The sequence below is a fragment of the Mrakia frigida genome (genome assembly GCF_051309035.1).
Source record: "Mrakia frigida strain ATCC 22029 unplaced genomic scaffold BDY24scaffold_3, whole genome shotgun sequence".
Taxonomy (NCBI): Eukaryota; Fungi; Basidiomycota; class Tremellomycetes; order Cystofilobasidiales; family Mrakiaceae; genus Mrakia; species Mrakia frigida.
In genome coordinates, this window is record NW_027481278.1 from 545,535 (window position 1) to 571,226 (window position 25,692).

At 54.1% G+C, this 25,692-nt stretch overlaps 9 protein-coding genes across 9 annotated transcripts; 3 read left to right on the top strand and 6 right to left on the bottom strand.

The window, feature by feature from the left end:
* Nucleotides 1-2,371, bottom strand: BDY24DRAFT_160953 (uncharacterized protein). Its single transcript, XM_076636172.1, has 8 exons — nt 1,686-2,371; nt 1,372-1,576; nt 1,074-1,296; nt 844-990; nt 764-778; nt 610-700; nt 482-527; nt 1-359 (listed from the first exon to the last, which is right to left on the bottom strand). Exons 1-8 carry the CDS (start codon nt 2,023-2,025, stop codon nt 98-100), a joined length of 1,329 nt encoding a protein of 442 aa, XP_076500311.1. The 5' UTR covers nt 2,026-2,371; the 3' UTR covers nt 1-97.
* Nucleotides 2,372-2,441: 70 nt separating this feature from the next.
* Nucleotides 2,442-5,108, top strand: BDY24DRAFT_376838 (uncharacterized protein). The gene is made up of 5 exons (XM_076638707.1): nt 2,442-2,911; nt 2,999-4,394; nt 4,554-4,599; nt 4,677-4,820; nt 4,898-5,108. Exons 1-5 carry the CDS (start codon nt 2,512-2,514, stop codon nt 4,976-4,978), a joined length of 2,067 nt encoding a protein of 688 aa, XP_076500312.1. The 5' UTR covers nt 2,442-2,511; the 3' UTR covers nt 4,979-5,108.
* A 151-nt stretch (nt 5,109-5,259) lies between these two features.
* Nucleotides 5,260-7,379, bottom strand: BDY24DRAFT_376841 (uncharacterized protein). The gene is made up of 4 exons (XM_076638708.1): nt 6,906-7,379; nt 6,289-6,539; nt 6,057-6,139; nt 5,260-5,976 (listed from the first exon to the last, which is right to left on the bottom strand). Exons 1-4 carry the CDS (start codon nt 7,316-7,318, stop codon nt 5,329-5,331), a joined length of 1,395 nt encoding a protein of 464 aa, XP_076500313.1. The 5' UTR covers nt 7,319-7,379; the 3' UTR covers nt 5,260-5,328.
* Nucleotides 7,380-7,567: 188 nt separating this feature from the next.
* On the bottom strand, nt 7,568-8,920 carry BDY24DRAFT_376846 (uncharacterized protein). The gene is made up of 7 exons (XM_076638709.1): nt 8,718-8,920; nt 8,595-8,643; nt 8,387-8,474; nt 8,216-8,292; nt 8,068-8,135; nt 7,913-7,985; nt 7,568-7,813 (listed from the first exon to the last, which is right to left on the bottom strand). The coding sequence occupies exons 1-7, from the start codon at nt 8,847-8,849 to the stop codon at nt 7,584-7,586; spliced, it is 717 nt and encodes a 238-aa protein (XP_076500314.1). The 5' UTR covers nt 8,850-8,920; the 3' UTR covers nt 7,568-7,583.
* An 83-nt stretch (nt 8,921-9,003) lies between these two features.
* On the top strand, nt 9,004-10,012 carry BDY24DRAFT_411907 (uncharacterized protein; the record flags this gene model as incomplete). Its single annotated transcript, XM_076642989.1, has 2 exons — nt 9,004-9,213; nt 9,305-10,012. 2 exons carry the CDS (start codon nt 9,004-9,006, stop codon nt 10,010-10,012), a joined length of 918 nt encoding a protein of 305 aa, XP_076500315.1.
* Nucleotides 10,013-10,296: 284 nt separating this feature from the next.
* On the bottom strand, nt 10,297-13,795 carry BDY24DRAFT_411908 (major facilitator superfamily domain-containing protein; the record flags this gene model as incomplete). Its single annotated transcript, XM_076642990.1, has 15 exons — nt 10,297-10,443; nt 10,513-10,715; nt 10,794-10,863; nt 10,941-11,038; nt 11,138-11,233; nt 11,975-12,153; nt 12,253-12,521; nt 12,593-12,620; nt 12,696-12,711; nt 12,788-12,855; nt 12,932-13,158; nt 13,293-13,309; nt 13,440-13,480; nt 13,552-13,656; nt 13,743-13,795. 15 exons carry the CDS (start codon nt 13,793-13,795, stop codon nt 10,297-10,299), a joined length of 1,617 nt encoding a protein of 538 aa, XP_076500316.1.
* Nucleotides 13,796-14,244: 449 nt separating this feature from the next.
* BDY24DRAFT_408555 (ABC transporter ATP-binding protein) lies at nt 14,245-22,058 on the bottom strand. Its single transcript, XM_076642795.1, has 39 exons — nt 21,554-22,058; nt 21,379-21,387; nt 21,190-21,248; nt 20,821-20,985; nt 20,595-20,719; nt 20,455-20,497; nt 20,135-20,366; nt 19,984-20,057; nt 19,845-19,917; nt 19,685-19,756; nt 19,540-19,565; nt 19,363-19,413; nt 19,184-19,276; nt 19,059-19,102; nt 18,759-18,940; nt 18,602-18,665; nt 18,360-18,505; nt 18,249-18,265; nt 18,049-18,173; nt 17,933-17,976; nt 17,845-17,858; nt 17,417-17,763; nt 17,250-17,323; nt 17,087-17,183; nt 16,927-16,994; nt 16,759-16,841; nt 16,569-16,683; nt 16,349-16,496; nt 16,220-16,278; nt 15,909-16,138; nt 15,716-15,795; nt 15,457-15,643; nt 15,309-15,392; nt 15,049-15,213; nt 14,922-14,981; nt 14,753-14,854; nt 14,584-14,680; nt 14,432-14,511; nt 14,245-14,355 (listed from the first exon to the last, which is right to left on the bottom strand). Exons 1-39 carry the CDS (start codon nt 21,843-21,845, stop codon nt 14,338-14,340), a joined length of 4,044 nt encoding a protein of 1,347 aa, XP_076500317.1. The 5' UTR covers nt 21,846-22,058; the 3' UTR covers nt 14,245-14,337.
* Nucleotides 22,059-22,265: 207 nt separating this feature from the next.
* On the bottom strand, nt 22,266-24,078 carry BDY24DRAFT_376856 (uncharacterized protein). Its single transcript, XM_076638710.1, has 7 exons — nt 23,831-24,078; nt 23,412-23,732; nt 23,132-23,298; nt 22,982-23,038; nt 22,756-22,890; nt 22,532-22,647; nt 22,266-22,402 (listed from the first exon to the last, which is right to left on the bottom strand). The coding sequence occupies exons 1-6, from the start codon at nt 23,955-23,957 to the stop codon at nt 22,543-22,545; spliced, it is 912 nt and encodes a 303-aa protein (XP_076500318.1). The 5' UTR covers nt 23,958-24,078; the 3' UTR covers nt 22,266-22,402; nt 22,532-22,542.
* Nucleotides 24,079-24,150: 72 nt separating this feature from the next.
* On the top strand, nt 24,151-24,952 carry ERG28 (Erg28p; the record flags this gene model as incomplete). Its single annotated transcript, XM_076642991.1, has 5 exons — nt 24,151-24,169; nt 24,264-24,398; nt 24,502-24,592; nt 24,684-24,802; nt 24,891-24,952. 5 exons carry the CDS (start codon nt 24,151-24,153, stop codon nt 24,950-24,952), a joined length of 426 nt encoding a protein of 141 aa, XP_076500319.1.
* Between the last annotated feature and the right edge of the window lie 740 nt (nt 24,953-25,692).

Below are 25,692 nucleotides of genomic sequence, written 5' to 3' on the forward strand. Positions count from 1 at the left end.
TTCTCGCAACCAGCGCTTCTCAAGCGTGAGCAAATACTCAGACCTGTTATTTTTTTCTTCGGCTCTCAGCCACGAACGTTTCCAGGACCATTCCAATTCAGTCATCGCCCTCGTCTCTTCTCCTCTTCTTCTTCCCCTGCCCCTTCTTCTCGCTCTTGATCTTCTCGTCCTCTTCTACCTGATCCTTCCCTTCCCTATCCGATCTCTCCTCCAACCTCTCACTCTCCATGACCTCCTTCACCTCCTCCTTCTTCGTCTTCTCGCTCCAGTCGACCCCGTACTCTTTGGCGATGGACTTGATCTCGTCTCGAACGAGGAACCCTTCCTTGGTGAGAGATCTGTGGAGATCGACGTCGAATCTATGGGGGAGTTGGGGGACAGCGTCACAGAGACAGGAGAGAGAAGAGGGGGGAGGATGAGAGTCAGCGATCGCGTTCGCGTCGACTTCACGTCCCTCCACGCGACTTCTCGAGAAGCTCACCCGTGCTTCTCGTACAGCTTAGCCTGACGAGTTGATATAGAACGATCTGTTTGAGGAAGGAAAATCATAGAGGAGATCTCAGCGACGAGGTTCTCAAAAGCGACGCTGAGCAACGGACGAAGACATACCCAAAACGGTTCCGTAGCCAGGCTCTCGAGAATGAAGCAGGAAGTAGCAGTAGCCGCCCACAAGTGCACCGTGTCCGATCAAGTATGTTACCTGTGAGAAGAAGGGCAGCGAGCTCAGCGAAGGCGGGAGGAGAACGGCGACGCGTCGACTCACCGGTTCCATAACGTCCTGAAGGGTCAAAGATGCGGTTAGCTTGCTCATATCGAAAAAGAGAGAGTTTTAGTACTACTAACCCAGCCCACGTCAGGATGGAAGCTCAACTTCGCAACTATGGCCCAGTACGCCAGCAGCCCTCCCAACCCCCCCAAAGCGACTCTCCTCGCTCCTCTCCTCGCCTCCTTGTCGCAGAGAGCTTTTAAATCTCCGAGCTCACGAAGAGACTTGGAAGATCGGACGCAAAGGAGGAGATCAGTCTGACTGACTCGGCGAAGAGACGACGACGCGTCGAACGAAGATTGCTCACCTCGTTGATCTTCCTCAATCTCGCCCTAAGGAAATGGGTACGAGCAGAAAATGATGGTACGAGAACTTCGAACGTGATAGGGAGATTGAGAGAATCTGTTGAAGTCGAGTCCGCGATTGAAGGGGAGGGCGAGCTCGGCGACGTGGCGGAGGGAGGAGGTGTGAGAGCAATGTGGAAGGATTTAACGCGAGCTGCTTGATGGACGAAGTCTCCTATGTCGGTTCTGTGGAAAAAGTTAACGCAAATTCCAGGCTACGACTCCACAAGGGAGAGAAGAGGAGGAAAAGGTCGAGCTCACTCGTTGGACCAGCGAACGTCACTACTCTTCCCGAACCCTTTGAACTCGACGTTTCCAACTGATCCTAGAGGCATTTCTGCTGAGATAAGCCGAGCCACGTAGGAGAGCGGTTGCGTGGGATGCAAGACGAAGGCGCAAGGCCGCTCAGGGGAGGGGAGGGGGAGGGTGAGTCGGAGAAGATGCGAATTTGTAGGCGAGAGTCTGCCTGAGGGGAGAAAAACAAAGTAAGTTTTGGAAGCGTGTAAGTCTCGTGCATACAGCAGAAGAAAATAATAGAGAGAGAAGATAGAAAGGAAGGCAAGAAAACAACTCACCTCGAACCACCCCATCTTCGCCCCTCACCAGGCCCGACTCATCTTCTTCTGACTCTCCGTCTTCCTTCCCTTCGTCACTCAGATCGACTACCCTCTCTCCTCGGTCTGCTATAGGCGTTCCATCGACGCTCACTCCCGAGGCTGGTTTGGTGGTCTCGAAGAAGGGAGCGCTTGAGGAGAGGCGGGAGGGAAGGGAGGAGCAGAAGGAGCGTCGAGCTGAGAAGAGTTGAGCTCGCCGGGTTTGAGAGAGCGAGGAGATAGCGGCCGTTCTCGTTGCGGGAAGAGGGAATCGTAGGCGAGGAGCTATCGAGGGAAACGTTGTGAGAAGTCCTCTCTGCATGTCGTCGTTGAGGAACAGAGAGAGAAAGGGAAAGAAACAGTTCACCGTGTTGGGCTGGACTTCCCCAGGAGTCGATGACGAGGGAAACGCGTTGACCCTTGGGATTTTTCTTGAAAAGGCTCGCTCCTCTGCTGCAGCTGAGAAATGCCAGATATCTCTGGTAGGAATGGCCTGAACCCGAAGAAACCCTCACCAGAAGTGAACTGAGAGGGAGGAAGGAAGCGCCGAGCTCGTGTCGAATTGGAGGGAGGACGCCTCTTTTTTTGAGCTTGATCGTGTGAAAAGAGGTATGGGATGATTGCTGGCCTTCAGTTTGATAGATTGCGCGAATAAAAGTTTAGGAGGATGGCCGTCGGGAGCAAAGGGGAGGGCTTAAAGTGAGCTTTTGAAGCTCAACTGAACAGGACGCGCCCTCGCCCGCAACCTCCTCTACTCTCTCTCCCCTCCCAACTCCCACGACCCCCTTAAACTTCCTGTCTACACATAATGCCTCCACGAGGCTGGCGACAAGGATGTCCTCCACCCAACTACGTCTTCAAGCACAAGAGCTCGGCAGCTCGTTTCGAGGGAATGAACCACCCGGGAGACATTCCGCTCGCCAACGCTCCCAAACGAGACAGAGGAGCGTCTACTCCTTGGTCTCCAGTCAAGAAGAGGCCGCGCACGGAGAGTGAAACGCCGTCGCGACCAGGAAGGAGTAAGACGAGTCATCACAAGAGGGAGAGCATCAGTCAAGACAGAGGGGTGGGACGGGAGGAGCAGGAGGAAGAAGGAGGTCAACAGTGGGACGAGGAAGAAGAGGACGTAGAAGAGGAGCAGCCTCAAGAGGACGAGGAGGATCCTGAGGATCCTGTATGGGTTGGGTTCCGGGAAGATTTCTACGAGAGTGAGTTTGATGGTGTCTTCGTTGGAAGGGAGGGAAGGAGCTCGAGCTGACCGACCATCCCTTCCCTTCCCTTCTCCTTCTTTCAAGTCGTCGACCAACTTCCTCTCGAGCTGCAACGAAGCTTCGCTCTGCTCCGAGAGATAGAAAAGCAGGTAGACTCCAACACCACCGAACTTTCGACTCTCGTCCGCCACTACATCAACAAACGACTCGGACACGCTCCTCCATCCCTCCCACCTCCTTCTCCCTCCGCCATTACCTCTCCTTCCGCCCATCCCACGGTCGCTGAGGTCGAAGGAAATGCCGTCGCTGGACCTTCAGGATACAACGGATCTATGGACATCGAAGACGAGGAAGCCGTAGCAGCAGCAGTCGAGCCAGAAGCTTCGATGGAACCCTCCCTTCCTCCTCCCTCACCGTCTTCAGCCCTCCCATCCGTCGAGCACGAACCACCACTACCACTACCAGCAGCCAAGCACGACCCTCTATCGCAGAAGCCATCGCTAGGAGAAGACGAGCTCGACCCTATGGATCTTCTCACCTCGCCAGCCTCAGCCAGCAACCTTCCCAAATCACCCTCCAACCGCTCACCCTCCGTCATTCCAGCAACTCCCTCTCCTGTCAAAATCCACTCCCAACCCTCTCTCACCCAAACCGATTCACCACCAGATCCACTCTCTCTCTCCCAGGAATCCAACCCGGATCACCTTGGTTCCTCCGCTTCCATCCTCGTCCCACCAGCACCTCCTTCAGCCCTCGTTTCCTCAACTCCAACCCTCCTCCTCCCCTCTACCTCCCAGTCCCAGCCACCAACCCAGCAGCAGCAGAAGCAGCATCAACTCTCCCGCATCGCCAATCTCCTCACCCTGCTCCTCAAAGCAGGCGAAGAGAAAGTCGCCGTCGCCAAAGGAGCTTACGACCGAGTCGATCGTCAGATCAGGTCTCTCGATTCCGCCCTCGCAACCCACGAGGCCAGCATCACCACCGAAGCCCTTGCCGCTCTCGCTGCTTCAGCTAGTACGTCCGCACCGGCGAGGAAGGAGCCCAAGGAGGTCGAAGTCGAGGTCGAGGACGAACAGCAGCAGGAGGAAGCGGACGACGCGGACGGAGGAGAGTACCAGGTCGAAGACGAGGAGGAACCTCAACAAGCCGAGGAGCCACGGTCCTCTCGACGAACGAGTAGCTCAGTAGCACCGATCCGGAAGAGTAGAGGCAGAGCTACAGCAGGCGATGATGACTTCAAGACGGAATCGGAGGCGGAAGAGGAGGAGGAGGATGGGGATGGAGATTGGGAGCTCAGCTTGGGGATCGTTGGAGGCGGAGCTAGGAAGCCTGGAGCTGGACGTGGAGGAAAGAAGGGGAGGAGGGGGAGGGGGAAGGGCAGAAATTCCAAGAGTCGAAGGAAGAGCGTTGCCGAAGGAGGAGAGATCGCTCGAGGAGGGGTGTTCTCGGAGAAGAGCTTGGAGGGGATGGCTGTTGATCCGTGAGTTTTTTTCCATCGGTGCTCAGATTCTTGATTCGTGGTGGAAGCGGTGGTAGAGAGCGTCGCTGTTGACGAGGAGGAGCGAGCGAGAGTGCGAAACTCGACTGACGCGTCGCATCTTCGCTTCCTTTTTTCATCTTTCGTTTGCCACCGACTCAGCAACGAGCCGAGATACTGCTACTGCCAAAACGTCTCCTATGGACAGGTAAGCCGTCTTCTCTTCCCTGTTCGTTTCGTCCCGTCTCAGACCGCTGACTTTCTCTCCTTCCCCTTCTTCTTCAGATGATCGGATGCGACGTTCGTTCCGCTCAACTACGTTCACCTTCTTCGACTGATACAACTTTTGCTGACTGGCTTATTCTTCCATCTTTTCTTGGCTTACAGAATGACGAATGTCCCTCGGAATGGTTCCATCTTCAATGCGTCGTTCGTCCACTCCTTCCCTCGCATCTCTCGTGCGTGAAGCTCTCGCTGACTTGTCTCCTCCGCTTTGTCTTTGCTAGGGAATGGACACTCCCGTCGTCGGAAAGTGGTTCTGTAGGGACTGTGATCCTCATCGTCACACGAAGAAGCGATTGGTGTGAGAAGGGAGGGAGAGGGAAAAGGAGAGACGCGACGGGGAGACGTCGAGAGGAGTTTGATTTTTTTGGTATTCTTTCGGTTCCACGTTTTTTTATTTATTTGCATTTTTGGTGTCCCTTACGAGTCACTACATCCTTCCTCAACCTCGCCTCAAGAGGAGAAAGGGCAGCGCCCTCGGGTGAGGTCGAGCGACAGCAGCGAAAAGAACGCTTCCTCACTCTCGATTTCGTGATCGCCCTCCCAGCAAACTCCAAAAAGGTAGACGTTGCTCGAAAGATAAAAGGTGCACGACATCGTCGTCAAAAAATGTCAAGATATCCGAAGCTCCTCGCCTCTGCTCCCTCCTCCCTCCTCAGCTCGTCGCCCTCGGCCCACCTCCACCCCCACCCACAGCGTTCAACAGCTTCGCCAATCCCTGTAGCTGCGTCGCATTCAACTTGCTCAACACCACCGTAAAACAAACGTTCGTCCCCTCGACCCTGAACTCGCTCGTCAACCCAGCCGACCCTCCCGTCCCGCTCAGCAGTCCCAGTTCGACGAGCGTCGGGATGGTCGTTCCGGGGAGACTGAGAGGTACAGCTGCGTTGAGATCGACTCCTGGTGGAGCGGCGACGCGAGGTGGAGGTTTGGAAGAGGAGGAGGGTGCTTGACGGAAGTTGTTTTGGTTTTGGTTCTGGGTCGAGTAGTGCTGCTGTTGTTGCTGCTGCTGAGCTTGTTGCTGGTAGTACTGAGGCGTCCCAGGCTGATAAGAGGGATAGGCGCTGTTAGGCCGTGAGGAAGATTGTTGTTGTTGTTGTTGTTGAGGGTAGAGGGAAGTGGGAGGAGGGTTGGCCTCGTCCGACCACGGGATGCCTTGGACCTGATACGACAGACGTTTCTCGAGGTACTGGTAGTTCTGACGAGCTTGCGTGGTGAGAGCTCGAGCTGTTTCCATCTGGGAGAGTTCGTTATCGATGGAGGCTCGGGCGAGGAAGATGGTTTGAGGCGTCGGAGAGGCGTGCTGGAGGAGAGGAGAGGAGAAGTTGGTGAGCTTCGAGAACGCGGAAAAGTGTGAGTGATAGAAGAAAGATGCCGACTCACCTTCCCTTCGGCTAGTCGAACTTTCTTGAACCTCTTCTCGAGAGCTCGTTTCCTTTTGGCGAACGAGATGACCTCCTTCAGACCTGGCGACGGGGAGGGAGGAGCGAGAGACAGAGAACACGAAGGATGAGCTTCAAACTCCACGTTGTCTCCCACGAACTACTACAGATGCAGCAGCTGTGAGTGTATACACAGAAGCTCCTGTCAAAAGACGGCCGTCCGAAACACTCACGAGCTCTCTCCTCCTCCTCAGTCTCCTCCTCCTCTTCCCCAGCCATCAAAGCCTCCAGTTCCCACTCCCTAGCTCTCCCCTTCCCCTTGGAAGAAACCTTCTTGAGTAGCGAGGGTGGTACGAGATCTTCGTTGGGGATTTGAAAGACGTGGTAGGGAAGAAGACGTTCGACGATGTCTGCTGGAGACTGGAAGGGAGAGATGTCGGGATGAAGACTGGCGAGTTGATCGAGGGACAAGGCGAGGTGGACTCTGTTGGGAGCGTTGGATAGAGAGAAAGAGAGAGGAGGTCAGTATGTGTATATGCACGAGGATGGGTTGGTTGAGGGAGGGGATGCGATGAGAAACGTGAGAGGAAGAAGGAGAGGAAGGAAAGGAGAAAGCTCGTGAGACCGGGTTGAGCTCGTAGTTCTCGTCCCTCCTCCCTCCTCTCGATGGATCCTCTTCTGAAGAAACCAATTTCCTCCTCCTCAGCATTTCTATGGAAACCTCGAAAGAAAACTTTTGAAGTCTCTTGTTCCTTCTTCAAAGGGAGCGCGAACGACTCTTTCTCCTTCTCGTCTCCTACCTCCCCTTCCTCCCTTCGTTGTCAAAGAGAGAGAATAGAAAGAAACTCACGAGCTTCTCAACCCTTCTGTTAGAATCCTCTCCTCTCTACTCTTATCATCCACTCCTCCGCTATGCTGCCCGTTCACTGGTCTTCCTGCGCCTGCTCCACTCCCACTAGCGACTCCTGATCCTCCAGCTCCATTCGGACTTGGTATCGATGGATTCCTGCCTGTCCCGTTCGATAGACTCTGTCTTCTGCTAGACGGTAGAGAAGAGAGAGGAGTAGCGGTGGTAGTGGATGGTGGAAGGCGAGAGGAGGGGAGGGGTTGATGGGTGAGAGGAGAGCTGAGGTTGGGGAGGGAGAGGGAGGGAGGAGGAAGGATCGAAGAAGGAGGGAGTCGAGAAGGTCCTGCTGGTACTGGTGGTGATGGTTGGGAGGAGGAGGATGGAGGCAGTTGAGGAATCGAGAAAGAAGAGGACATTCGGAAGCGAAAAAGAAGGAGGGAAGGGCAGAGACCGAGCTTCCAAAGAGGGAAATGAACGGTTGAAGGGAAGGGAAGGGCGCGACGAGAAAAAAGAGACAAGTGCGAAAGAAACGAGAGGGACTCTCAATCGAGAGAGATGTAGTACTACCAGACATGGGCTTCCTGGCAGAGAGATGGTAGACCTGAAGCGCGGAAAAAAATGAAGTCGAAAAAAACAGATGGTCGTCGGAATGTTCATTCAAACGCGTCGTCGTCCTCAATCTCATCCCTCCTCTCCTCCTCCTTCTACTCTCCTACTACTCGTCACGCCCCTCCCCTTCCTCTCCACCACACCCAACCCAACCTCATCTCCTCTCGATCTCAGATGCTCCCTCACCTCTACAACAACCCTTCGCTCCTCGGCCAACTCGAGTTCCAACTCGTTCAGACGCTGTTCCGTTTGCAGCAAACGAGCGAGACTCTCTTCGTCGAGTTCGCCGACTCCAACGGCCACTATGAAACAGACGTAGAAGGAGTCAGAGACGGATGGAGGGGAGGGAGGGGGGGGAGAGAGAAGCAAACGAGACTTGACGCGTCGTGCCCGTCACTCACCTCCTCCCACGAGTTTGATGAGACGCCAAAGCCGAAGAAGGATCAAAAGACCTGCTAGTTCTCTTTCTCGTCCCTGAGCGGTCGACACGAAACAAAGAAAGAGAGAGGTCAGCTCGAGAAGAAGCTGAAGCTTGAAGGGAGACGAGAGGACTCACGTGAAGAGCGACCTCTAGAGTGAAGGTTCCCACGATCAAGATGGCATCGAAAAGGTGGAATCCCGCGTCTACATCCAGGTAGTGAGAGACCGACAGTCAGCCCACAGAAGAATGAAACGAAGGAGGGAGGGACGAGACTGGGACGAACGAGTGACGGGTCCAAAGGGATTGAAAAATCTCGTCCCGAACGCGTATAGGGCGAGAGGGATTTCCACGAGGAAGATACTGAGCTCACAAAGAGAAGAGAGGGTAAAAGAGAGGTCAGCTTGGGAAGGAGGAAATGGGACGAGCCAGGGAGAGGAAAGAAGGCGAGACGCACGTCGTGATGACGATGGAGAATATTTCAAGGATCTCCAGCCATCGAGGATTCTCTTCCGGCACTCCCTCAGGAGTGCACTGGTTGTGTACTATCCATGAAGGGGAGAGAGGGAAAGAAGGATGGGAGGGAAGGAAACGATCAACGACGATGAGCTCAACTCGTCCGGGCCTCGGCTCATGGCGATGATTGCGAGAAGCAGAGAACGCACAGACGGTATAGAAAAGATCAGCTAAGACGAAGCATGCGTCGAGAGCAATCTGAAAGTCGAAACGAGTGCTGTCTCAGCTTCTTGGGAGGAGGAAAGGTAGGAGGCCGAAGGGAGGGAACGAACGAGAAAGATGATGGCTCCATGGACGGGTTTCGACTCGAGCTTTTGCCCCAGGACGTGTTTCCGATGGAAGGCTGAGGAGGTTTGGGTTACAGGAGGGGGTAGGTTGGTAGGGGGAGACTCTTGCTCAGACATAAGTCTGGCCTAGAAAGAAGGAAAGGTCGGCTGATGCAGTTGAGGGTTTCGTGAGCTCGACCTTTTGAACCTCCTCCCTCCCTCTCTTTCTTCCTCTCAACGATCAGCATCCATCCAACTCTTCCACCTCACTTTCACTCGTAGCGCCTTCGTCATGCAAAATTCCACTCCTGACACCACGACTGGACCTCTCCCGACTCTTCCTCTCGAGATGAAGCACCACATCCTCCGCTTCTGCGACCTCTCCACCCTTTACAACACCTCCCTCGCCTCCCTCGCCTTCCTTCAGCTCTCCTCTCCGCTTCTCTACGAAGAGATCGTGATCACTGGACTCTCCAAGCTTGAGCTACTCTTCTGTTCACGAGTAAGCCCGTCTCAGCCTCTCTGTCTGAGGCAGCAGGGCAGGGAAAAGACAAGCTCACCTCCCCTCCCTCTTCCTCCTCCCTCTCCTCCAGACCACCCACACCCGAGTCGCACCTCTACTCGCACTCTCCCACATCCGAGCCTTCACCGTTCTCGCAACCTCGGACATCGGAGGAACCCTCACGCTCTCTCGAGATCGATTGATCGAGTCCTCCCCCTCCATCACCGTCGACTTCCTCACTTTCCGTCCAGTTGCGATCAAGCAGGACTTCAAGAACCTCCAAAACTTTGACACGGAGGAGGAGGAAGAGCTCGAGAGATGGAATGTTCTCCTCCCCTTCCTCAATCCTACCATCTTCCACATCATCGGCCTCACCCCTCTCGTTCCAAATCAATCGACCTTCCTCTACCCCAACCTCTCCAACGTCCTGTTCCCAAACCTCAAAGAACTCCTCTTCAAGAACGTCCATCTTTTCAGCTGGAAGACGGGAGATCAAATCTTTCCTGCTTTCCTCTCAGCAGCCACGCTGGTCTCTGTCGTCTTCGACGTGTCCGAGGAGCGGGACGACGGATCGTCTCAACTCGATTGGCAGGTTGGACTTTGTCTCGCAAGTGTGATCTTCGAGGGGCTGGGGACGACGGTGCGAGACGTCGTGGTGAAGGTCTCCTCGCTGGAGATGAAGAGGGCGATCTTGGAGAACGTGAAGGAGCACGACGATGGGATGGGAGGAGCGGAAGGTCATGCGAAGCTAGACAAGTTTTTGAGGTTCGAGGAGGTCAAGCGAGGCTCAGGAGCCTGAAAATCGCGGTGAGTATCTTTCGTCTCGCTTCTCGCTCGCATCGAGTCTCGTTCGGAACGGAACTGACTCTCGGTGTGGTTTCGTCGCTTTTGATCAGGTCTTCACGCAACGTCCCCTCTCTTCGCTGCCCTCCCCTTCTTTCCATCTCGCGAAGTTCTACAGATGGAGATCGTGATATAAGCCGTACCTATGAATGAGTGATTATTAACTAGTGTATCTACGGAACGAAGCAAACAAGTAACAACGAAGGAACAAAGAGGGAACGGAGCCGAGACGCGACGAGTTCAGAGAGCTTCCTTCGGCAGATCTCCGGACTCGTCTCGACCCATGGGAGCATCGTCCAGAACGGGAGGGGGAGGAGGAGTCCTGAAGAAGGCGAGGGCGAGTCCAGCTTCGGCGAAGCAGACGGCGGCGGCGAAGATGAATCCGTACTGGGGAACGGGGGAAGGAAGGGTCAAGACGAGGCCGATCGAAAGAAGACGGCAGAAAAGAAAGCTCACCTTGTATCCTTTAGCTGAAGGGAGAGAGAAGGGAGAGCTTGGATCCTCGGGGTAGGCGATTTGAATGGTGTTCTGTATGGCGATGAGGAAAGCGACTCCAAGCTGAGCGACCGACTGCAAAACTGCTCCAGTAACTCCCGAGACCTCGGCAGGAACGGATTGGAGGAAGTTGACGTAGGCCGAGATGAAGGCGAGGGAGTTTCCTAGGAGAGAGCGAAGCGAGGGTCAGGCAAAATGAATCGAGACTCGACGAGATCGACCGATGATTTTGTTTCGCTCACCAGCTGAACCGACGGCGAAACCGACGAAGATGAGCTTCCAGTAGGATGAAGGATCGTACGCGAAGGCGAACTGTAGAAGGGAGGATCAAGTCGAAGGTCAGCTCGAGTATCGGGTTGATGATGCGAAAAGAGAAAGCAAAAGCTCACCATCAGCATCGACCCTCCGGCCAACAAAGATCCCCCGACGAGTCTGGCCTTGAGAGGAAGAACGGTGAGAGGAATGGCCGAACCGACTCCCATGGCGACTGATTCGAGGAATCGAGGACGAAGGAAAGAAACAACGTCAGTGATGAACGACGACAAAACAGCGACGCGACGGAGGAGTCCAAGAGAACGCGACTCACGAACTCCACTGATGCTACTAGGAAGGAAACGGACAGCCGTCATAATGGCTGATTGGTGCCAGATCTCTTGGAAGATGACCGAGTAGGTGACTTGGCCTGAAAAGAGAGGAAAGGAGAGGGACGGAGGAAGAAAGGTCAGGATCGAAGGATGAACCAGGGCCGCCCACGGTTCGGTCATGTCAAAAACCGCTGGGCCCTCTCCCAAACCGAAACCGAACCGTGACCGTCAAAATCTCAAGCCCCAAACCGAGAACCGAACCGTAAACCGTCGGTTTGGGCGGTTTTGACCGCGGTTTTGACCGTCTGGCTGCGCTGCGGAACGCTGGTGAAGATTTTCGAGATCTGATTGTTTGAGGCGGCTCTATAGACCTAGATAACGACTTGATAAAAAAATTGAGATCCGCTGCTACAGATCTGAGGCTTGAGCCGCTGAGCGACCAAAAGAAAGCGAAAGGAGAGATGAGGGAGGGGGGAGTCGAACAGCCAACCTCGACTCAGCCCTCTGAGGCAGCAAAAAAATGAGCTTGAAGAACTACAACTAGGCCAGCTGCGTCTTATTCAGCCCTTTCATGGTGCCCGTCCAACTCAGGCGATTCGAAAGCACCCCTCGGCGAGCTCGAGAACGCTCTCGGTCTCACGGTTTTTCTCGGTTTCCACGGTTTTTCCAGCTCTCAAACCGAAACCGGACCGAGACCGCGAGCTGGCAGATTCTCAAAACCGAAACCGAAACCGGACCGCGGTTTACGGTTTTTGACGGTTTTGACCGCGAAAAACCGAACCGTGGGCGGCCCTGGGATGAACGGAGAGGGAACAGTATCCCGTCAGAAATTGACTCACCAGCGAAGTACCAGAAAGCCAACGAGAACGAGTAGAGAGTGATGAGGGTGAAATTCGGGATCTTCCACAGCGACGGTCGAATGAGCGCGTCGACCTCCCCAGCTCGAGACTCCATCCAGAAAAAGACGGGGAAGAGGAGAACTCCGATGATGAGGGTGGCGATTGATCCAGCAGAGTCCCTGGAAGAAGAGTAAGAATATGTTGAATTTCACGTCAGATCTCGGGGGAGGGAGAGTCTTCGAACAAAACAAGGAAATGGTCGGTCGACGGTGACTCACCATCCTTTGACGTTTGCCTCCGTGAGAGCGTAGATGAGCAGAGTGATGGAAGCGATTTGAAAGAAGGTTCCTCCGTAGTCGAACCTGGCCTTTCGGACAATGGTAGGCTCTCCGTTCGAGTGAGGGACGACGACGAAGACGGCCTCCTTGGGTTTGGGAATGATGAAGATGCAGATAATGGCGAAGGGAATGGAGATGAGCGTAATGAAGAAGAAGATCCAGGTGTAGTCGGCAACTAGGAGAGCTCCTCCGAGGATCAAACCGATGATCTGAAGAAAAGAAACGACGAGGTCAGTTCGAATTGTTCGTCCTGGCAGTCGACGCTCGACGCAGAACTCACGTTCGCGATAGCACCGGATCCTCCGAAGCTGTGAAGACGAAGAATTTGGCATTAGCACTGGTAGAAGGAAAATAAGTCGAAGGGGGAAGGTTTTAGAGCTCACAGGGCGAGTGCCGTCGCTGAAAAGGAGAGGCGACGCGTCGAAGTCAGCTCGCAGCTCCGAGGTCTGCACGAGAAAAGAGGAACAGAACTCACCCTGCTCTTTAGGATCAGGGAAAAGGTGAACGACCAGATTGGTAGCGGCAGGGATAGTCAACGCGGCCCTGAAGAGAGATGAACAAAGATCGAAGGTCAGATCGAGAAAAAGAGAGGATCAAAACCTGAAAAAGCGAAGCTCACCCAGCTGCTGAAAGAGCTCGAAGCAGAAGCAGTCCGATCTTGTTCTTGACAAAGCCGAGACCCAAGGAGAAGGCTCCTAGGGCAAAGAACCCAATGATGAAGACCCATTTCGAAGACCAAATGTCGGCCAGACGACCTCCCGTGAGCAAAGTTGCTGCAAGAACGAGAGCGTAGGCGTTGACGATCCAAATCGATTCGGTTGGAGTCATTCCGACGGTAGCGGCGATCTTTTGGTCGAGGGAGGAAAGGAGGGGAGAAGAAAAACGAAAGACAACGCGTTCAGAGTCAGCCTTGAGTACGGCGAATGGGGCTCTTGGATGAAGCTGAAATTCGGGCAGAGGAAAGATATAAGTCTACTGACATCTCCAAGCGCAAGAACTGCAGTTCAACGAAGGTAAGGCGGGCGTCAGATCTTGAAGGGTACGAAAAAAACGCGCGTCGTTTCAACCCCCGTCCCCCCTTCCTCTGCCGCTTTCTCTCCCTGATCAGGCATTGGGTCAAAACTCACCGACAGCCGAGGCAGCGAAGATATCAAGGAACTGGGCGAGCCTGAAAGAAGGAATGAGAGCGAGGTCAGAACGCGGAGAGGGAGCATGGAAGCGGAGAGGCGAACAACTCACGAGAAGATGAAGAGCAAAGTGTACTTCCGGGCGTTCGAGATGGCAGGACCGTGTATAGAAGGAGAGGAAGCCTTCTCAGCGTCTCCTCCGTTGACGGTGGGAGTCCTACGAAGAGAGCGAAACGTGGAATCAGGTTTCAGCCCTCCCCTTCTGGCGAGATCGACCGAGGCCTGAAGGAAAGAAGCACTCACGGAGAGCCTTGGAGCGCGAGACCAGCTGATTGAGTGGTGTATTCAGAGGTCATCTTTGGAGTAGTGGTATTCAAAAGGTGGAAAGTTGAGGTCGGGGATGGTGGGAAGAAAGCAAACGGAGGCTTGATCGTTTTGAGACTTGAGAGGGCACGGGCATCGACGGCTGAAGGCCGAGAGCCCTTTCCTCCCCTGCCATGGCCTGACCGTAGGGTCTGAGCCCCAGAGCCGCGCGTCGATACGTAAGCAACGCGTATATACGTAAGAAAGGAGGCTGAGGCGAGCCGGTTGATGCGACGCGAGAAACTTCAACCAAAAGCGGAGCGGAGCGGAATCCAACTCGAGCTCGATTCCTCACCGTGAGAAGAGCATACCGCTCATCTTCCGTTCTTGATAGTCTGCGAGAGCCTTGGAGTTACCGGTTGCCACGATCGGGCTTGAGAAACGTGATAGATCTGTCGTCGCCGAGGTCGCTGCCGAGCTTCATTCTCCCCTCCGTCCGTTCTCAAGGAAATGTTCATGGTGAATAAGCAACGAAGCAGTGAGTGAGAGCAGGTAGACCAACAAAGAAAGATAAAAGAGGAACAGGAGATCTAGACTACTCATTCCTCGAAAGCTAAGGAAGGGGACGAGAGAAGAGAAGGTCAGTCTCGGACTTGGTTCGACGCGTCGAAGGAGAGAGTTCGACTCACCGATTGCATCTGTGTCAGTTCCCAGTACCCTCCCTTCAAGGCAAGAAGTTCCTGGTGAGTACCAGCTTCAGAGATTCGACCTGGAGGATGAACGAACGAGAGAAAGAGGTCAGCGTTTGACAAGACGAGACTGAGGGGGAGATCGAACGAACCTTCGTGGAAGAAGTAGATTCGATCGGCCTTTTGGATAGTACTGAGTCGATGAGCGATGGCGATGGTAGTCCTTCCCTTCGCAGCGTTGTCGAGAGCCTGAGGATAGAGAAGAAGATGGAGGGGTTTAGCGGTGCGTCTCGCTCCTCGCAGTACGAATCGAAGACTCACAGCTTGTACGACCTTCTCCGACGTACTGTCGAGTGCTGAGGTCGATTCATCGAGGAGGAGGATCTTGGGGTTTCGAATCAACGCTCGAGCAATGGCGATTCGCTGGAAAGAGGGAGAGGAAGTCAGTCGGAGGGTCGAAAGAAGGAACAGGCCGGACGCGTCGACTCGCCTGTTTCTGACCACCACTGAGCATGGTTCCCTTTCCTCCGACCTGCGTATCGAAGCCATCCTACGAGAGAAACGAGATTAAAGGTCAGTTCGAGAAGAGATGTATCTAGAAGGAACGTGAGACTCACGGGCAACGACTGCACAAACTCCAGGATGTTGGCGGATCGACAAGCTTCCTCCAGCTCCTCTTGGGTGACCTGCTCGGGCGGGACGATGGCTCCGAGAAGAATGTTGAATCGAACAGTTCCAGAGTAAAGAGTTGGCTCCTGAGAGACGAGACTGACTTGCTCTCGCTGTGAGGAAGAAGAGACAACGAAGAAGGAAGGACGATCAGTCGACCGGGAACAAGACTCAAAGAGAGAGCAGAGAGAGCGGAGAGGTCACTCACGAAGCTGTTGACGTTGAGATCAGAAATGGGAACACCGTCGAGAGTGATCGATCCGGTGAGAGGATCGTAGAACCGGAGGGCAAGCTGGAAGGAAGGAAACAGTTCAGCAACGGGATTTTCCTCTCTCCTCGACTTGATCTTTACTCACCTGAATCGTAGTCGACTTTCCGCATCCCGACGCACCGACCAAAGCCACGTAGGTTCCTGGAGCGACGTCCAGGTTGAGCCCTCGAAGGACCCGCACTGAAGGTCGAGTTGGGTAGCGGAAGTGAACGTTCGTGAATCGGACGTGACCCTGAACGGCTTTCCTGTCGAGCATGATTCCTTCAGTGGATCTGAGGAAGGAAGAAAGCGTCATCACCGGTGAGTTCGACTCTGTAAGAGGCAAGGCTGGACTCTGGACTCACTCCGAGTCGATGTCGGGTCGAGAATCGAGGAGACGAATGACCGAAGAGGAAGCTGATTGCGCCTGGCTCATGTCGGGGACCTGTAAGACGAAGGAACGATGGGGAGAGGCGTAGAGGAGAACAGGACGAAGGGAGTGAGGACTCAGGTCAGCGTCGGGTCTTTGTCGTCGAGAGGGAAAACAACGATACTAACAAAGGAGAACACGTTTCCAGCCTGAATCGCTCCGAAGACCACGGACATTAAGGTGGTGAAGAAAGCTGTGAGGGAGATCGTAAAGTCGGCGATCCAGCGAGATCCGATGAAAAAAACTAACGCGATTACAAAAAATGCGAGCGATTGACTGAGAGCGTAGAGAGCGTTGGAGTAGATGAGGGTCCGTTTCGCAGCTTGGAGAGGGATGTCGAGCGACTTTGAGTAGGCGTCTGTAAGTCCACGTCGGTGCAGAGGAACGTCAGCGAAGGAGAGGGACGCGTTCCACTTCGTCGTCTCTCTGAAAGACTCACCGACGGCGTCCTTCTCACGAGTGAGCGAGGCAACGGTTCGGATAGCTCCAGAAGCTTCGCTGTAGTTCCAAACGAGAAGGAAGGTCAATCTTGAGCTCACTAAGATTAAAGAAGAGTTGAGGAACGAACCAGGCGAGTTGAGCTGAAGCTTCATGATCCGCCTTGTTCTTCTGATCCTTCAGAACGACGAGTTGTAGACGGAAATATCCGGCCGAAATCACAAGCGGTATACATGCGATTCCGATCAAGGCGAGCTTCCAGCTGTAGATCAGACCGACTGAGCGAGGAGAGGCAAGAGAAGAAGGTCAGCACGACGCGTCGACTCGAGATCCTTCTTTGTGAGACTCACTGATGGCTCCAGCGATGACAGTTGCGCACGACTGCAGAATAGTTCCAAGCGTGACACCAGCGAGTCCTTGGATCTTAGCCGAGTAGTCGGAAAGAGATGATGTGAGAGCTCCAGTCTAGGGGAAAAAAAAAATCAAACAAAGTCAGCTCTCGTCCGACGGAAAGCACACGCTCGAGAAAACCCTATTCACCGAGTTCTTCTCGTCGTCAAACCAAGCAACATCAGATCGAAGGATGGCTTTGAAGCTGAGAGATCGAAGCTTGCCGGTAAGAGCTGGGGAGCAACGAAGAGAGAAGACGACGCGTCAGTTCTCTAACGACCTTCGATCTCCTAGAAGCTCGAATTCTAGAAAACGTACCTTCGGAAGCTCTGATGAGACAATGGTTCTGGATAGCGATACAGATAGCGGCGAGGATGGCCATGACGCTGAAGAAAGGGGAGAGGAAGGTGCAGTCAGCACTTTGTCCCTCGATGGCGACCGAATTGAAGTCGCGACAGAAGGCATCTCGTGTACTCACAAGAACCACAATCCAGATCGGTAAGAGTGCCACCTAATCTGCTCGTCGGACGAAAGCGAGAATCCGTTCAAAGCGGTTCCGTAAAGGATACCGAAGGCTGAAGAAAAGAAGGACGGAGTGAGTTCAGGGTTCGGTCTCGAACAGCGGAAAGATCAGGAATCACCAGGGTATACGCATCCTCCGAGGGCCGAGGTGATGAAACCTACGATGTAGTACATGCGGCAGTCGTTGTTGATCCTTGGAAAACGAAGAAAGAGAAGGAGTCAGTACGAGGAATCGCGTCGGGCCCTGCGTTTCCTCTTTCTTCTTCGTTCCTTCGATGAAACTCACTTCCAGAACCTCTTGGCGATGGTAGGATAACCGATGACCTCGTTTCCAGCAGTGGAGCTTCCAGTCGTCTTGCTCTTGAGGATCTGACTCGAGAGAGACGATTTCCCGGTCGTCGACCTCTCCAAAGCGGGCTTCTCGTTCGCAGCGAAGTCTCGAGCGTCGGCGGAGCTCATCCCTTGCGGGTCGGCGTCGTGATCCTGGTGCGCTCCCTCGTCTTCCTCTCCAGACTTCTTGTCGACGGCGGCGGCGAGTTGCTGAGCAGTAACGAGGGTTGCGTAGGCTCCTCCGCTCTCGAGCAGGTCGTTGTGAGTACCCATTTCGAGAACCTCTCCTCCTCCCATGACGAGCTGTGGAAGTGAAAGTTATAAAGGTCTTGTGTCAGAAGGGGTTTGAAGATAGGAAAGAAGGCGAAGGAGAGGAGAACGAACGATGTTGTTGGCGTCTTCGAGGAACGAAAGAAGAAGAGTCAGCGACGTTGAGCTCGAGTTCGAGGGACAGGTAGAAAGTAGAGCTCACCCTTGATGGTAGCAAGTCGATGAGCGATGGTGATGGTGGTTCGACTGTTAGGCAGGGAGAGGAAAAGCGGTCAGCGGCTCGATCGTGCGACGCGTCGCTCTTTCCCTCGAACTCACCCTTTCGAAGCCTTCTCGAGCGCATCTTGAACAACTCCTTCAGATATACCGTCGAGCGCCGATGTTGCCTCGTCGAGGAGGAGGATCTTTGGATCAGAGACGATGGCTCGGGCGATGGCGACTCGCTTTTCAAGGAAGAGGGTGAAGAAAGGAGGTCAGCGTCGCGGCGAGACGAAGAAGGGAGATCGAGAGCGACTCACTTGCTTCTGGCCACCAGCTTCGAGAGAAGAAGATACAAAGGTGTAGGTAGGGTCAGTACTCGAAGGCTCGAGGTACTCTTGAACGTCTGAGGAAAGAGAAGTTAAACTCACAAAGAAGCATTCCTCTCTCTCCTACGATGGTGTCGTATCCCTCGGGAAGAGCAGTGATGAATCCGTCGGCGTTGGCTTTGATCGAAGCCTCCTTGACGAGCTTGAACTTCTCCTCGGCAGATGCGTGTTGGTGGACGGTTCCAATCCTGAGACGGGACGAGAGGTTCAAAAGATCAGCAACTGGACGTCGACACACCGTCTCTCTCCTTTCTCTCGGCGATTCAACCAGTTCGAGCACTCACAGACCATATTCGATGTTCTCTCGCACCGACGAAGCGAACAGAACAGGCTCTTGAGAAACGAGACCTGAAGTTCGAAGAAAGGGAGGGAGAAAGGGCGTCAGAGATCGAGCTAGGTTTTCCGATTGCCGACGAGCAAGGGGAGGGCGAATGAACTCACCAATCTGCTGCCTCAACCAGTTGACGTTCAAGGTTTTGATATCCCTTCCATCGAGCTTGACGGTTCCCGAGATGGTGTCGTAGAATCGTTCGACGAGAGCGACGACGGTGCTCTTTCCGCTTCCCGAGGTTCCGACGAGAGCAGCAGTATGTCCAGCTTCGAAGTGAACGGTCAATCCCTTCCTGTTGAGAGGAAGAATAAGAGAAACGGAGGAAAGGAGAGAGAAGTAAGCGGTGAAGCGACGTTACGAGACATCTCGTTGTTACGGATCGAGTGAACGAGAGAGGAAGGTCGACGAACAAGATAGGCACGTTGGGTCGAGATGGGTAGTGGAAGACGACGTTCTGAGAAGAGGAGGAGAACAGGGTCAGCTGGAGTCGACGCGGTTGGGTTCAAGGTCAAACTCAATTCTCGAAGAGACTCACCTCAAAATCGATGTTTCCAATAACCTCATCCGGTCGAAGACCTTCCTCGCTGAGACTGTCGATGGAAGGAACTCGATCCATAGTTTGGAAGAGCTAGAAAGATGGTTTGGAAGAAGGCGAAGGTCAAACGAGGAAAACGGCCGCGTCGTCTCTACCATCGAAACTACTCCGATACTCACCTTAGCGGCAGCACCACGAGCGTTTCCGATAGCTTGGATTTCGGGGTTGAGCTGAGAAGAAAGGGAGGGTCCGAAAAAGCAAGTGAGGAGTCAGTGTCGATTCGACGCGTCCATCTCAGCCTCGCTCAAGACGATCCCCAGGAAGGAACGTCGTAGGTTTCCCGATCAAGAACTTACCATAGCCAATGAGAAGGATCCAATCACTGGGAACAGCCACCAAGGGGAAAAGAGAAGGGTCAGCCGCAGCAAGAGGAGAGGAAACGCGGAAAAACGACCTTGTCTGGGTCGAGTTCTACGGTTCGTCTTCTAAAAAAACACTTACAGATAGCTAAGAACACATTCACAACGACTCCGGCGTCTGCACGTCCTTCAGTGATCAAGACACCGCCGTAAGCTGAGTAGGAGCGGGGAGAAGAAGGGAGGCGCGTCGCGGTCAGCTCGAACTGTCTGAAGGCAAGAGCGTATCGAAACGGTCTACTCACCGAAAGCGAGAGCGTAGGCTGAGTAGATGACGAAGAACATAGCACCGAGACCCGCAGCCATCACTGTCGAAGTCTGTAAGAGAGAAACCAAAGGTTTCAGCTCGAAGCGACCAAGGACTCGATCAAGCCGACGACTTACCTTGTTGCCGACCACCAAAGCAGCAGCAACGTGCACGTCAAACAAGGCAGAAAGCTTCTTCTGAGTAGAGAAGGCTGCTCAATTCAAAAAGAGGAGAGGCGTCAGCCTTGTTCCAGGAAGAGAGGAAAGGGACGACACGCGTCAAACTCGCCTTGAGCGGTTCGAATCGAACTGATCACCTCCTCGGCGAGAGATCCAGAATCAGCGACGTTCTTGAGCGCAGCAGCCTTGTACTTGGTCGTGAAGATCCCCATGAAGGCTCCGGTGCAAGCGATGCAGGGAAGGATGGCGGAGAGAGCGAGGGCAAGACGCCAGGATTGCGAGTAGGCAAGAACGAAACCAGTAACAAAGGTGGCGAGGTAACTGACGACCATGGCGACTTTCTGTTTGTTTCAGAAGAGGAGGAAGGGAGAGGGATCAGTCTTTTTGAATCTGACGCGACGTTCCGGAATCGAAACTGTCTGGACGAACCTCGCTGATTCCTTCTTGGATGAGATGAGTATCGGTTTGAATCCTACAAAAGTCAGAAGACAAGGCTCAGAAAGGTAGTCAGCCTCGACGAGACGGGAAAAAAGGGAGAGACAGAACGAAAAAGAAACGAGCCGCCGAACCTCGTAGCGACCTCTCCAGCTCCAAGGGTATCGAAGAAGGCCACGTCCTGACGAAGAACCGACTGAAGGTACTTTTCCCTGATCCTCTTGGAAGCGACTTCTCCAGTGTAGACCCAGACTCCCATCTAAAGGCCAGCAGAAGACGACGCGTCGAGAGGAAAAGGTCAGCTCCGTCCGTCCCCTTCCTCTTCCCCCCCAGCCGAGCCGAATCAGGCATCGAACTCACGAAGAACAGGGTAGCGATGAACATGGCAATTCCGATAACGACCAAGTAGAGCGAATCCAACGCAGCCGTGCTCTTAAGGTCTCGTTGAGCTTCAGCGAGGGTGGCGAGTTGTTCAGCCGTGGGAGCGCCGGCGGTCTCTCCGATTTCGTTGAGGATCATTTGGAACTGTTTTTTGTACCAACACATCCAACGAGACGTAGTTTGGTCAGTATGGCTTTCCTCCCTCCTAGAGGAGAAGGAAGCAGAAGTTTGGCCCTCCTCGGTCGAGCCTCAGATCGACTCTCCGACCTTCTCTCCTTCCCTCCTCCTCCTCCTCCTCCTGAGCACCTCCCTTCTGAGTCGAGCGAGCTTTCGAAGAGATAAACTCACATCAACGAAGGCTCCCGTAAGTTTTCCAAAGATGAGCGTCATGAGAGGCTGGGCGGCACCTGCGAGAAGTCCATCCAAACGAAAGAAAAGGAAGGACAACTTCAGTTCAGCTTTCGACTCGATCTCTCGCTTCGAAACCCTCCAGCTCAAACCTCAAAGCTCAAAGAAAAAAGGAATCAGGAAACGTACCAGCACCGGCTAAATCCCATCACCCCCAAATCAACACCAACCCACAAAAAGTCAGTGCCAAATCGAATCGCAGCGGCGGCGTCGAACCTCCGTCCGATTCCCTCCCTCTCTCTCTCAAACACTCGACCTTCCTCCCTTTTGACCCCCCCCTCCCTCAGCCAGATGCTTCACTCACCACTAGCCACCAACCCAAAGAAGTTCAAGATCATCTCCCCCTTGGTCGAGTACCGAAACAGCTGGAGGAACGGAACCGGTGGGATCTTCATATCCTTTCCTGATCCTTGTCCTTCATCCACGTCCACGGCGACGTCTTCTGTTGCTGCTGCTGATGCTGGAGATTTCGATTTGCGAGACCAGCGAGAAGGTTTCTTGAGGATCTCGTTCTCTGAGCGTTGATGCTTCTCGTCGTCCTTGTGGTGGGACGAGGTAGGGGAGGGCAGGGAGGGAGAGGTGGTGGGTTTCTCCATGGCGAGGCGAGGGAGCGAGCGAGATCGATGGGAGAGTTGGAAGTTTGGTGGGGTGTTGGTGGTGGTGGTTGGAAGGGAAGAAGGGAGACTCGCTTGGTTTGGTTTGCCGAGCTAAGGGTGGGGGTTGAGAAGAAGGAAGGAAGGTGGGATGAGCTCGAGGAACGTCTCTGCTCGCTTCCAAGAACTCTCGCTTCGGCGCCCGACAGCCCGAGGAGGAGGTCTGTTTCGATTTTCTGTTTCTCTCTCTTGAGAGAGCGAGGGCTTTCCGTTGTTGTTGTTTTTCTAGAACAGAACAGTTACTACCTCATCCTCTCGCTTCCTCTGCCGATCCTGATTCTCGCTTGCGAAGCTCTCCTTCTTCAGCCACTGAGAGCATCCAAAAGAGTTCTCGGAAGGCCAGGCACAGTCGGGTACGCGTCGAAAGAAAACAAAGCGGCATCTCCTTCCTCAATGCTTCCTCTGGTTGATTTCCTCGGACCGAGTGAGTGAACATGGGACGTGCGTGAATCATAAGTGAACATAAGTAAAACTGAGCCGAAGCTCGTGCAGCGAGAAATCTGGAGGGAGGAAGGCGAGAACAGAAGCGAAGTCAGCTCACGCGTCTCTCTCTCTCTCTCTCCGAGTTCGACCCAACCTGTCCTTCCCTTCCTCTTCTCCACCCCCCAGAAATTCACAGCGTCACTCACCATCCGTCAACTCAACCCCTTGGAGTTCTCCCTCCACCACCTCCGCCGCTCCCACTCCCACCTCCAGGCGTCCCAACGTTGATCCCAGGCGTTCGAGGCGTCAGCGCTCCTCCGTTCTGTTTTTTTTCGACGACGAAAAGCACGATCAAAGAGTCAGCTCCAGCGGATCCTCGACGAAAGGAGAGAGGAGAGAGAAAGAGAAGAAAAGGGAAGCTGAGACTGACCTCCTTCCGACGCTTGTTCGGATCCGACGAGACGTTGATGAACTGAGCGTTCCCTCCGTTGGTGTTGGTGTTGGTGTTGGCGTTGGGAGCAGGATTGAGAGGATCTTCTGAAGGTCGAGGTCGTTTGTTCTTCTTCTGTTTGATCAACGCAAGAGGAAGAAAGAAGAGGTGTGAGTGGGAAAGGGAGCTGAGAAACGAGACGACGCGTTCGAGACCCAAAACGAACCTTCTTCTTGTCCCCTTGGATCCTAGGCGTCCGAACGAAGAGAGACATGTCGTCGAGCTAACCAAGCCCAGATCCAACCAAAGAAGCTAGTCAGCTCTCCTTCCCTTCTCGAAAACGAGAAGATAGGGAAAGGATCGAGTCGAAGCTCACCTCAGGCAACCTCCCCTCGCTCAACCTCCACCCCCACTCCTCAAGCTGTTCCGGCTGATAAACCCTCAACGATTCCGCCCAGTTGGGTACCGATCCTTCGTCTGGAGCTTCGTAGACCAGACGGCGGAACGAAGCTGGAGGGTGATGGATCGAAGGGTGGTCGGAGGCTTCGAAACGAATCAAAGGAAGGAAAGGTGTCAGCTTGACCTCCTCCCTTTTCGTCCCCCTCCTCCTCCTGCTGCTCTCCTCGCACCCAAAAGAAACAGTTCCCTCGACTCACCCAGGACCACACACTCCTCCACCAAATCATCGAAATCCGCCTTCATCCTCTTCAGATCGACCACGTTATCCTTGATCTTCTTCGTCTGCTGTTGAACCGGTCGTCCCTTCGTCTTCCCTCCTTCGCCCTCCACCGCTCTCCCCTTCCCTTTGTCCTCCGCTGTGAGAGCAGCGAGTCCTCCTACGGTTCCTGTACCTGGTGCGAGAGGGACGGGTGCTTTTGGGTTTCGAAAGTACGGACGAACATAGGCGTCGTAGGAAGGGAGGAGGGAGAGGTGCGAGAGCAGGTCGAGCGAGCCGGTGAGGTGCGTTTTCGGGAGGGCTGCGAGATATAAACGAGAACGAGAGGAAGAGAGAAAGAGAGAAGATGAGCTTTCGTGAAGAGATGAGTCGAACGTAGGGAGGGAGGAAGATACGAACGAGGAGGAGCGAAGGGAAGGACGGCTGGCGGGGGAGGGGAAGGAGCTCGTCGAGGAGGAGTGGATCCACTGGCGATGGGTTGATGGGAAGAAGAAGCAGAGGGTCCTGCTGCTGATGAGGCGTCCATCCTGAAGTTGAGAAGGAGAGACCTCTCTGTTTGAGCTCGTTGAGAAGACCGGGAAGGGGAGAGAAGGAAGGAGTTGGAGGTCGAATCGAAACCAAACTCCTTCGAGATCTCCTTCCCCCCCACCCGCATCAGCCCTTTTTTCTCAACTTTTCTTTCTTGCACACCTCTTTCTCACCTTCTCTTTCTCTCAGAAATGTCTTCCCTTCTCGCTCGTAAGCCCTCGCATTCCTGGGCCAACGCTCCTCCTCGCTCCTTCCTTCCTTCTCTATCTCTCTCGAGCTCACACCCTCCCTTCCTTCCCTCCAGATCTCCCCAACGGCCAAGGCGGTGTCCTTCCTTACTGGATGCTCTTTGTCTCTACGCTCGCCTGCTTCAACACTGTCCAGAACTACATCTCCCCTACCCTCACCAGGAAAGTTTACGCTGGCAAACCAGATCAGGGTCAGCAACGATCTCCCCCAACTTCCTTTGCCTTCTCTTTCTTTGTGCTCACTCGTTTCTCCTCCCCCATCGCTTCGCTTTTGAAATTTGGATTCGGAATCAGTTACTCCCTTGAGCAACAGGACTTTCGGGATCTGGACTCTGGTTTCAGCGTTGATCAGGCTCTACGCGGCTTACAACATCACCAACAAGGAGTGAGCTCGCGAACGAAACTCTCCTCCCTCCTCCTTGTCGTTCCACTTCCCTCAAGCTGACTCCTTCCCTTCTTAAAAAATCGACCCCCAGGCTCTACCAACTCGCCTTCTGCTCCTACATCATCGCTTTCGTGCACTTCAACTCGGAACTCTTGATCTACAGGACCTGCACGATTGGGAAAGGGTGGCTCGGGCCTGCGATTGTTTCGAGTTCGTTGTCCATCTCCTCTCCTCTCGCCTCTTTCTTTCTCCTCGCTCTCAAACTGACCGGGATTCTATTTGGGCTCTTCGTTTGCAGCCACCAGTCTCATCTGGATGTCCAAGCAGAGCGCTTTCTACACTGGAGCGTCGCTCTTTTAACAGCTCTCCGGACCCAATCTCCCTCCCTCAAAATCGCTTTCACACTCAACCCAGCCACACCCGACCCAACTGTATCTCGGATCGCTACTTACAGCTCTTTATTACATCCTTCCCTTTCTCTGGACTCCACGCCGTTTCGATTCGAGCGCGTCGTCTCGGAAGAAGGACGACGCGTCTCGAGCGTTTTTGGTTCGAGCAGCTCGGTTGGAGGAGCATCATACCTGCAGATATGGGAGTTGGAACGTTGTCTAGGCTACTCGAGGTTGAGTCTGGGCTTGAGTGAGATAATGGAAGGATAAAAGAAGGACAGAAGAGAGACGGGGACGCGTCGACGGACGAGTTTGGGTCGAGCGAGCGAGAGAAGGGATCGTGAAGGGGAAGGGACGTGGGTCTCTATAGACTGAGCTGAATGGTAACTTCGAATGATCTCCAAGCGAGCTGACGAGGGACCAGAGGGACGAGGATTCTCAGCAAAGAGCAGAAGAGAAAGCAGACGCGACGTCGTGCCTCCCTCGACCCTCGCTCCTTCGAGCCTCGTTCTGCGAGCAACTTTTCCCACAAGTCGACTCAACTTGGACTCTGCTCTCCGACAAATGAAATGCCGTTGAAAACTTTCTCAGGACCTCGATGACGATCGGTTCCGATTTCTCGCAGCTCACCGCCTCTCTTCTCAGCTTCCAGCGAAGCTCAGCTCTCCTCCCCTCTCTCCCTCCCTCCTCCTTAACCATGTCCCTCTCCCG

Excerpts from the sequence above, each read along its gene's own strand:
- BDY24DRAFT_160953 (XM_076636172.1), bottom strand. The coding sequence starts at position 2,025 with ATGCAGAGAGGACTTCTCACAACGTTTCCCTCGATAGCTCCTCGCCTA. Across the intron at positions 1,577-1,685 it reads CGAAGATGGGGTGGTTCGAG|GCAGACTCTCGCCTACAAAT; the intron begins GTGAGTTGTTTT and ends TTCTCCCCTCAG. Across the intron at positions 360-481 it reads AAGCTGTACGAGAAGCACGG|ATTCGACGTCGATCTCCACA; the intron begins GTGAGCTTCTCG and ends ACTCCCCCATAG.
- BDY24DRAFT_376838 (XM_076638707.1), top strand. The coding sequence starts at position 2,512 with ATGCCTCCACGAGGCTGGCGACAAGGATGTCCTCCACCCAACTACGTC. Across the intron at positions 4,395-4,553 it reads GAGGGGATGGCTGTTGATCC|CAACGAGCCGAGATACTGCT; the intron begins GTGAGTTTTTTT and ends CCACCGACTCAG. Across the intron at positions 4,600-4,676 it reads AAAACGTCTCCTATGGACAG|ATGATCGGATGCGACGTTCG; the intron begins GTAAGCCGTCTT and ends CTTCTTCTTCAG.
- BDY24DRAFT_376841 (XM_076638708.1), bottom strand. The coding sequence starts at position 7,318 with ATGTCCTCTTCTTTCTCGATTCCTCAACTGCCTCCATCCTCCTCCTCC. Across the intron at positions 6,540-6,905 it reads ACAGAAGGGTTGAGAAGCTC|AGTCCACCTCGCCTTGTCCC; the intron begins GTGAGTTTCTTT and ends CGCTCCCAACAG. Across the intron at positions 6,140-6,288 it reads TGAGGAGGAGGAGAGAGCTC|GTCTGAAGGAGGTCATCTCG; the intron begins GTGAGTGTTTCG and ends CCCCGTCGCCAG.
- BDY24DRAFT_376846 (XM_076638709.1), bottom strand. The coding sequence starts at position 8,849 with ATGTCTGAGCAAGAGTCTCCCCCTACCAACCTACCCCCTCCTGTAACC. Across the intron at positions 8,475-8,594 it reads TGATCTTTTCTATACCGTCT|TACACAACCAGTGCACTCCT; the intron begins GTGCGTTCTCTG and ends CTTCATGGATAG. Across the intron at positions 8,136-8,215 it reads TCCCTTTGGACCCGTCACTC|ACGCGGGATTCCACCTTTTC; the intron begins GTTCGTCCCAGT and ends ACCTGGATGTAG.
- BDY24DRAFT_408555 (XM_076642795.1), bottom strand. The coding sequence starts at position 21,845 with ATGGAGAAACCCACCACCTCTCCCTCCCTGCCCTCCCCTACCTCGTCC. Across the intron at positions 16,995-17,086 it reads CGATCTGGATTGTGGTTCTT|CGTCATGGCCATCCTCGCCG; the intron begins GTGAGTACACGA and ends CCCTTTCTTCAG. Across the intron at positions 15,214-15,308 it reads ATCTCAACGTCAACAGCTTC|CGAGAGCAAGTCAGTCTCGT; the intron begins GTGAGTGACCTC and ends TCTTCCTCACAG.
- BDY24DRAFT_376856 (XM_076638710.1), bottom strand. The coding sequence starts at position 23,957 with ATGGACGCCTCATCAGCAGCAGGACCCTCTGCTTCTTCTTCCCATCAA. Across the intron at positions 23,299-23,411 it reads GGAGGAGTGTGTGGTCCTGG|CCTCCGACCACCCTTCGATC; the intron begins GTGAGTCGAGGG and ends TTCGTTTCGAAG. Across the intron at positions 22,648-22,755 it reads CGAACAAGCGTCGGAAGGAG|AACGGAGGAGCGCTGACGCC; the intron begins GTCAGTCTCAGC and ends GAAAAAAAACAG.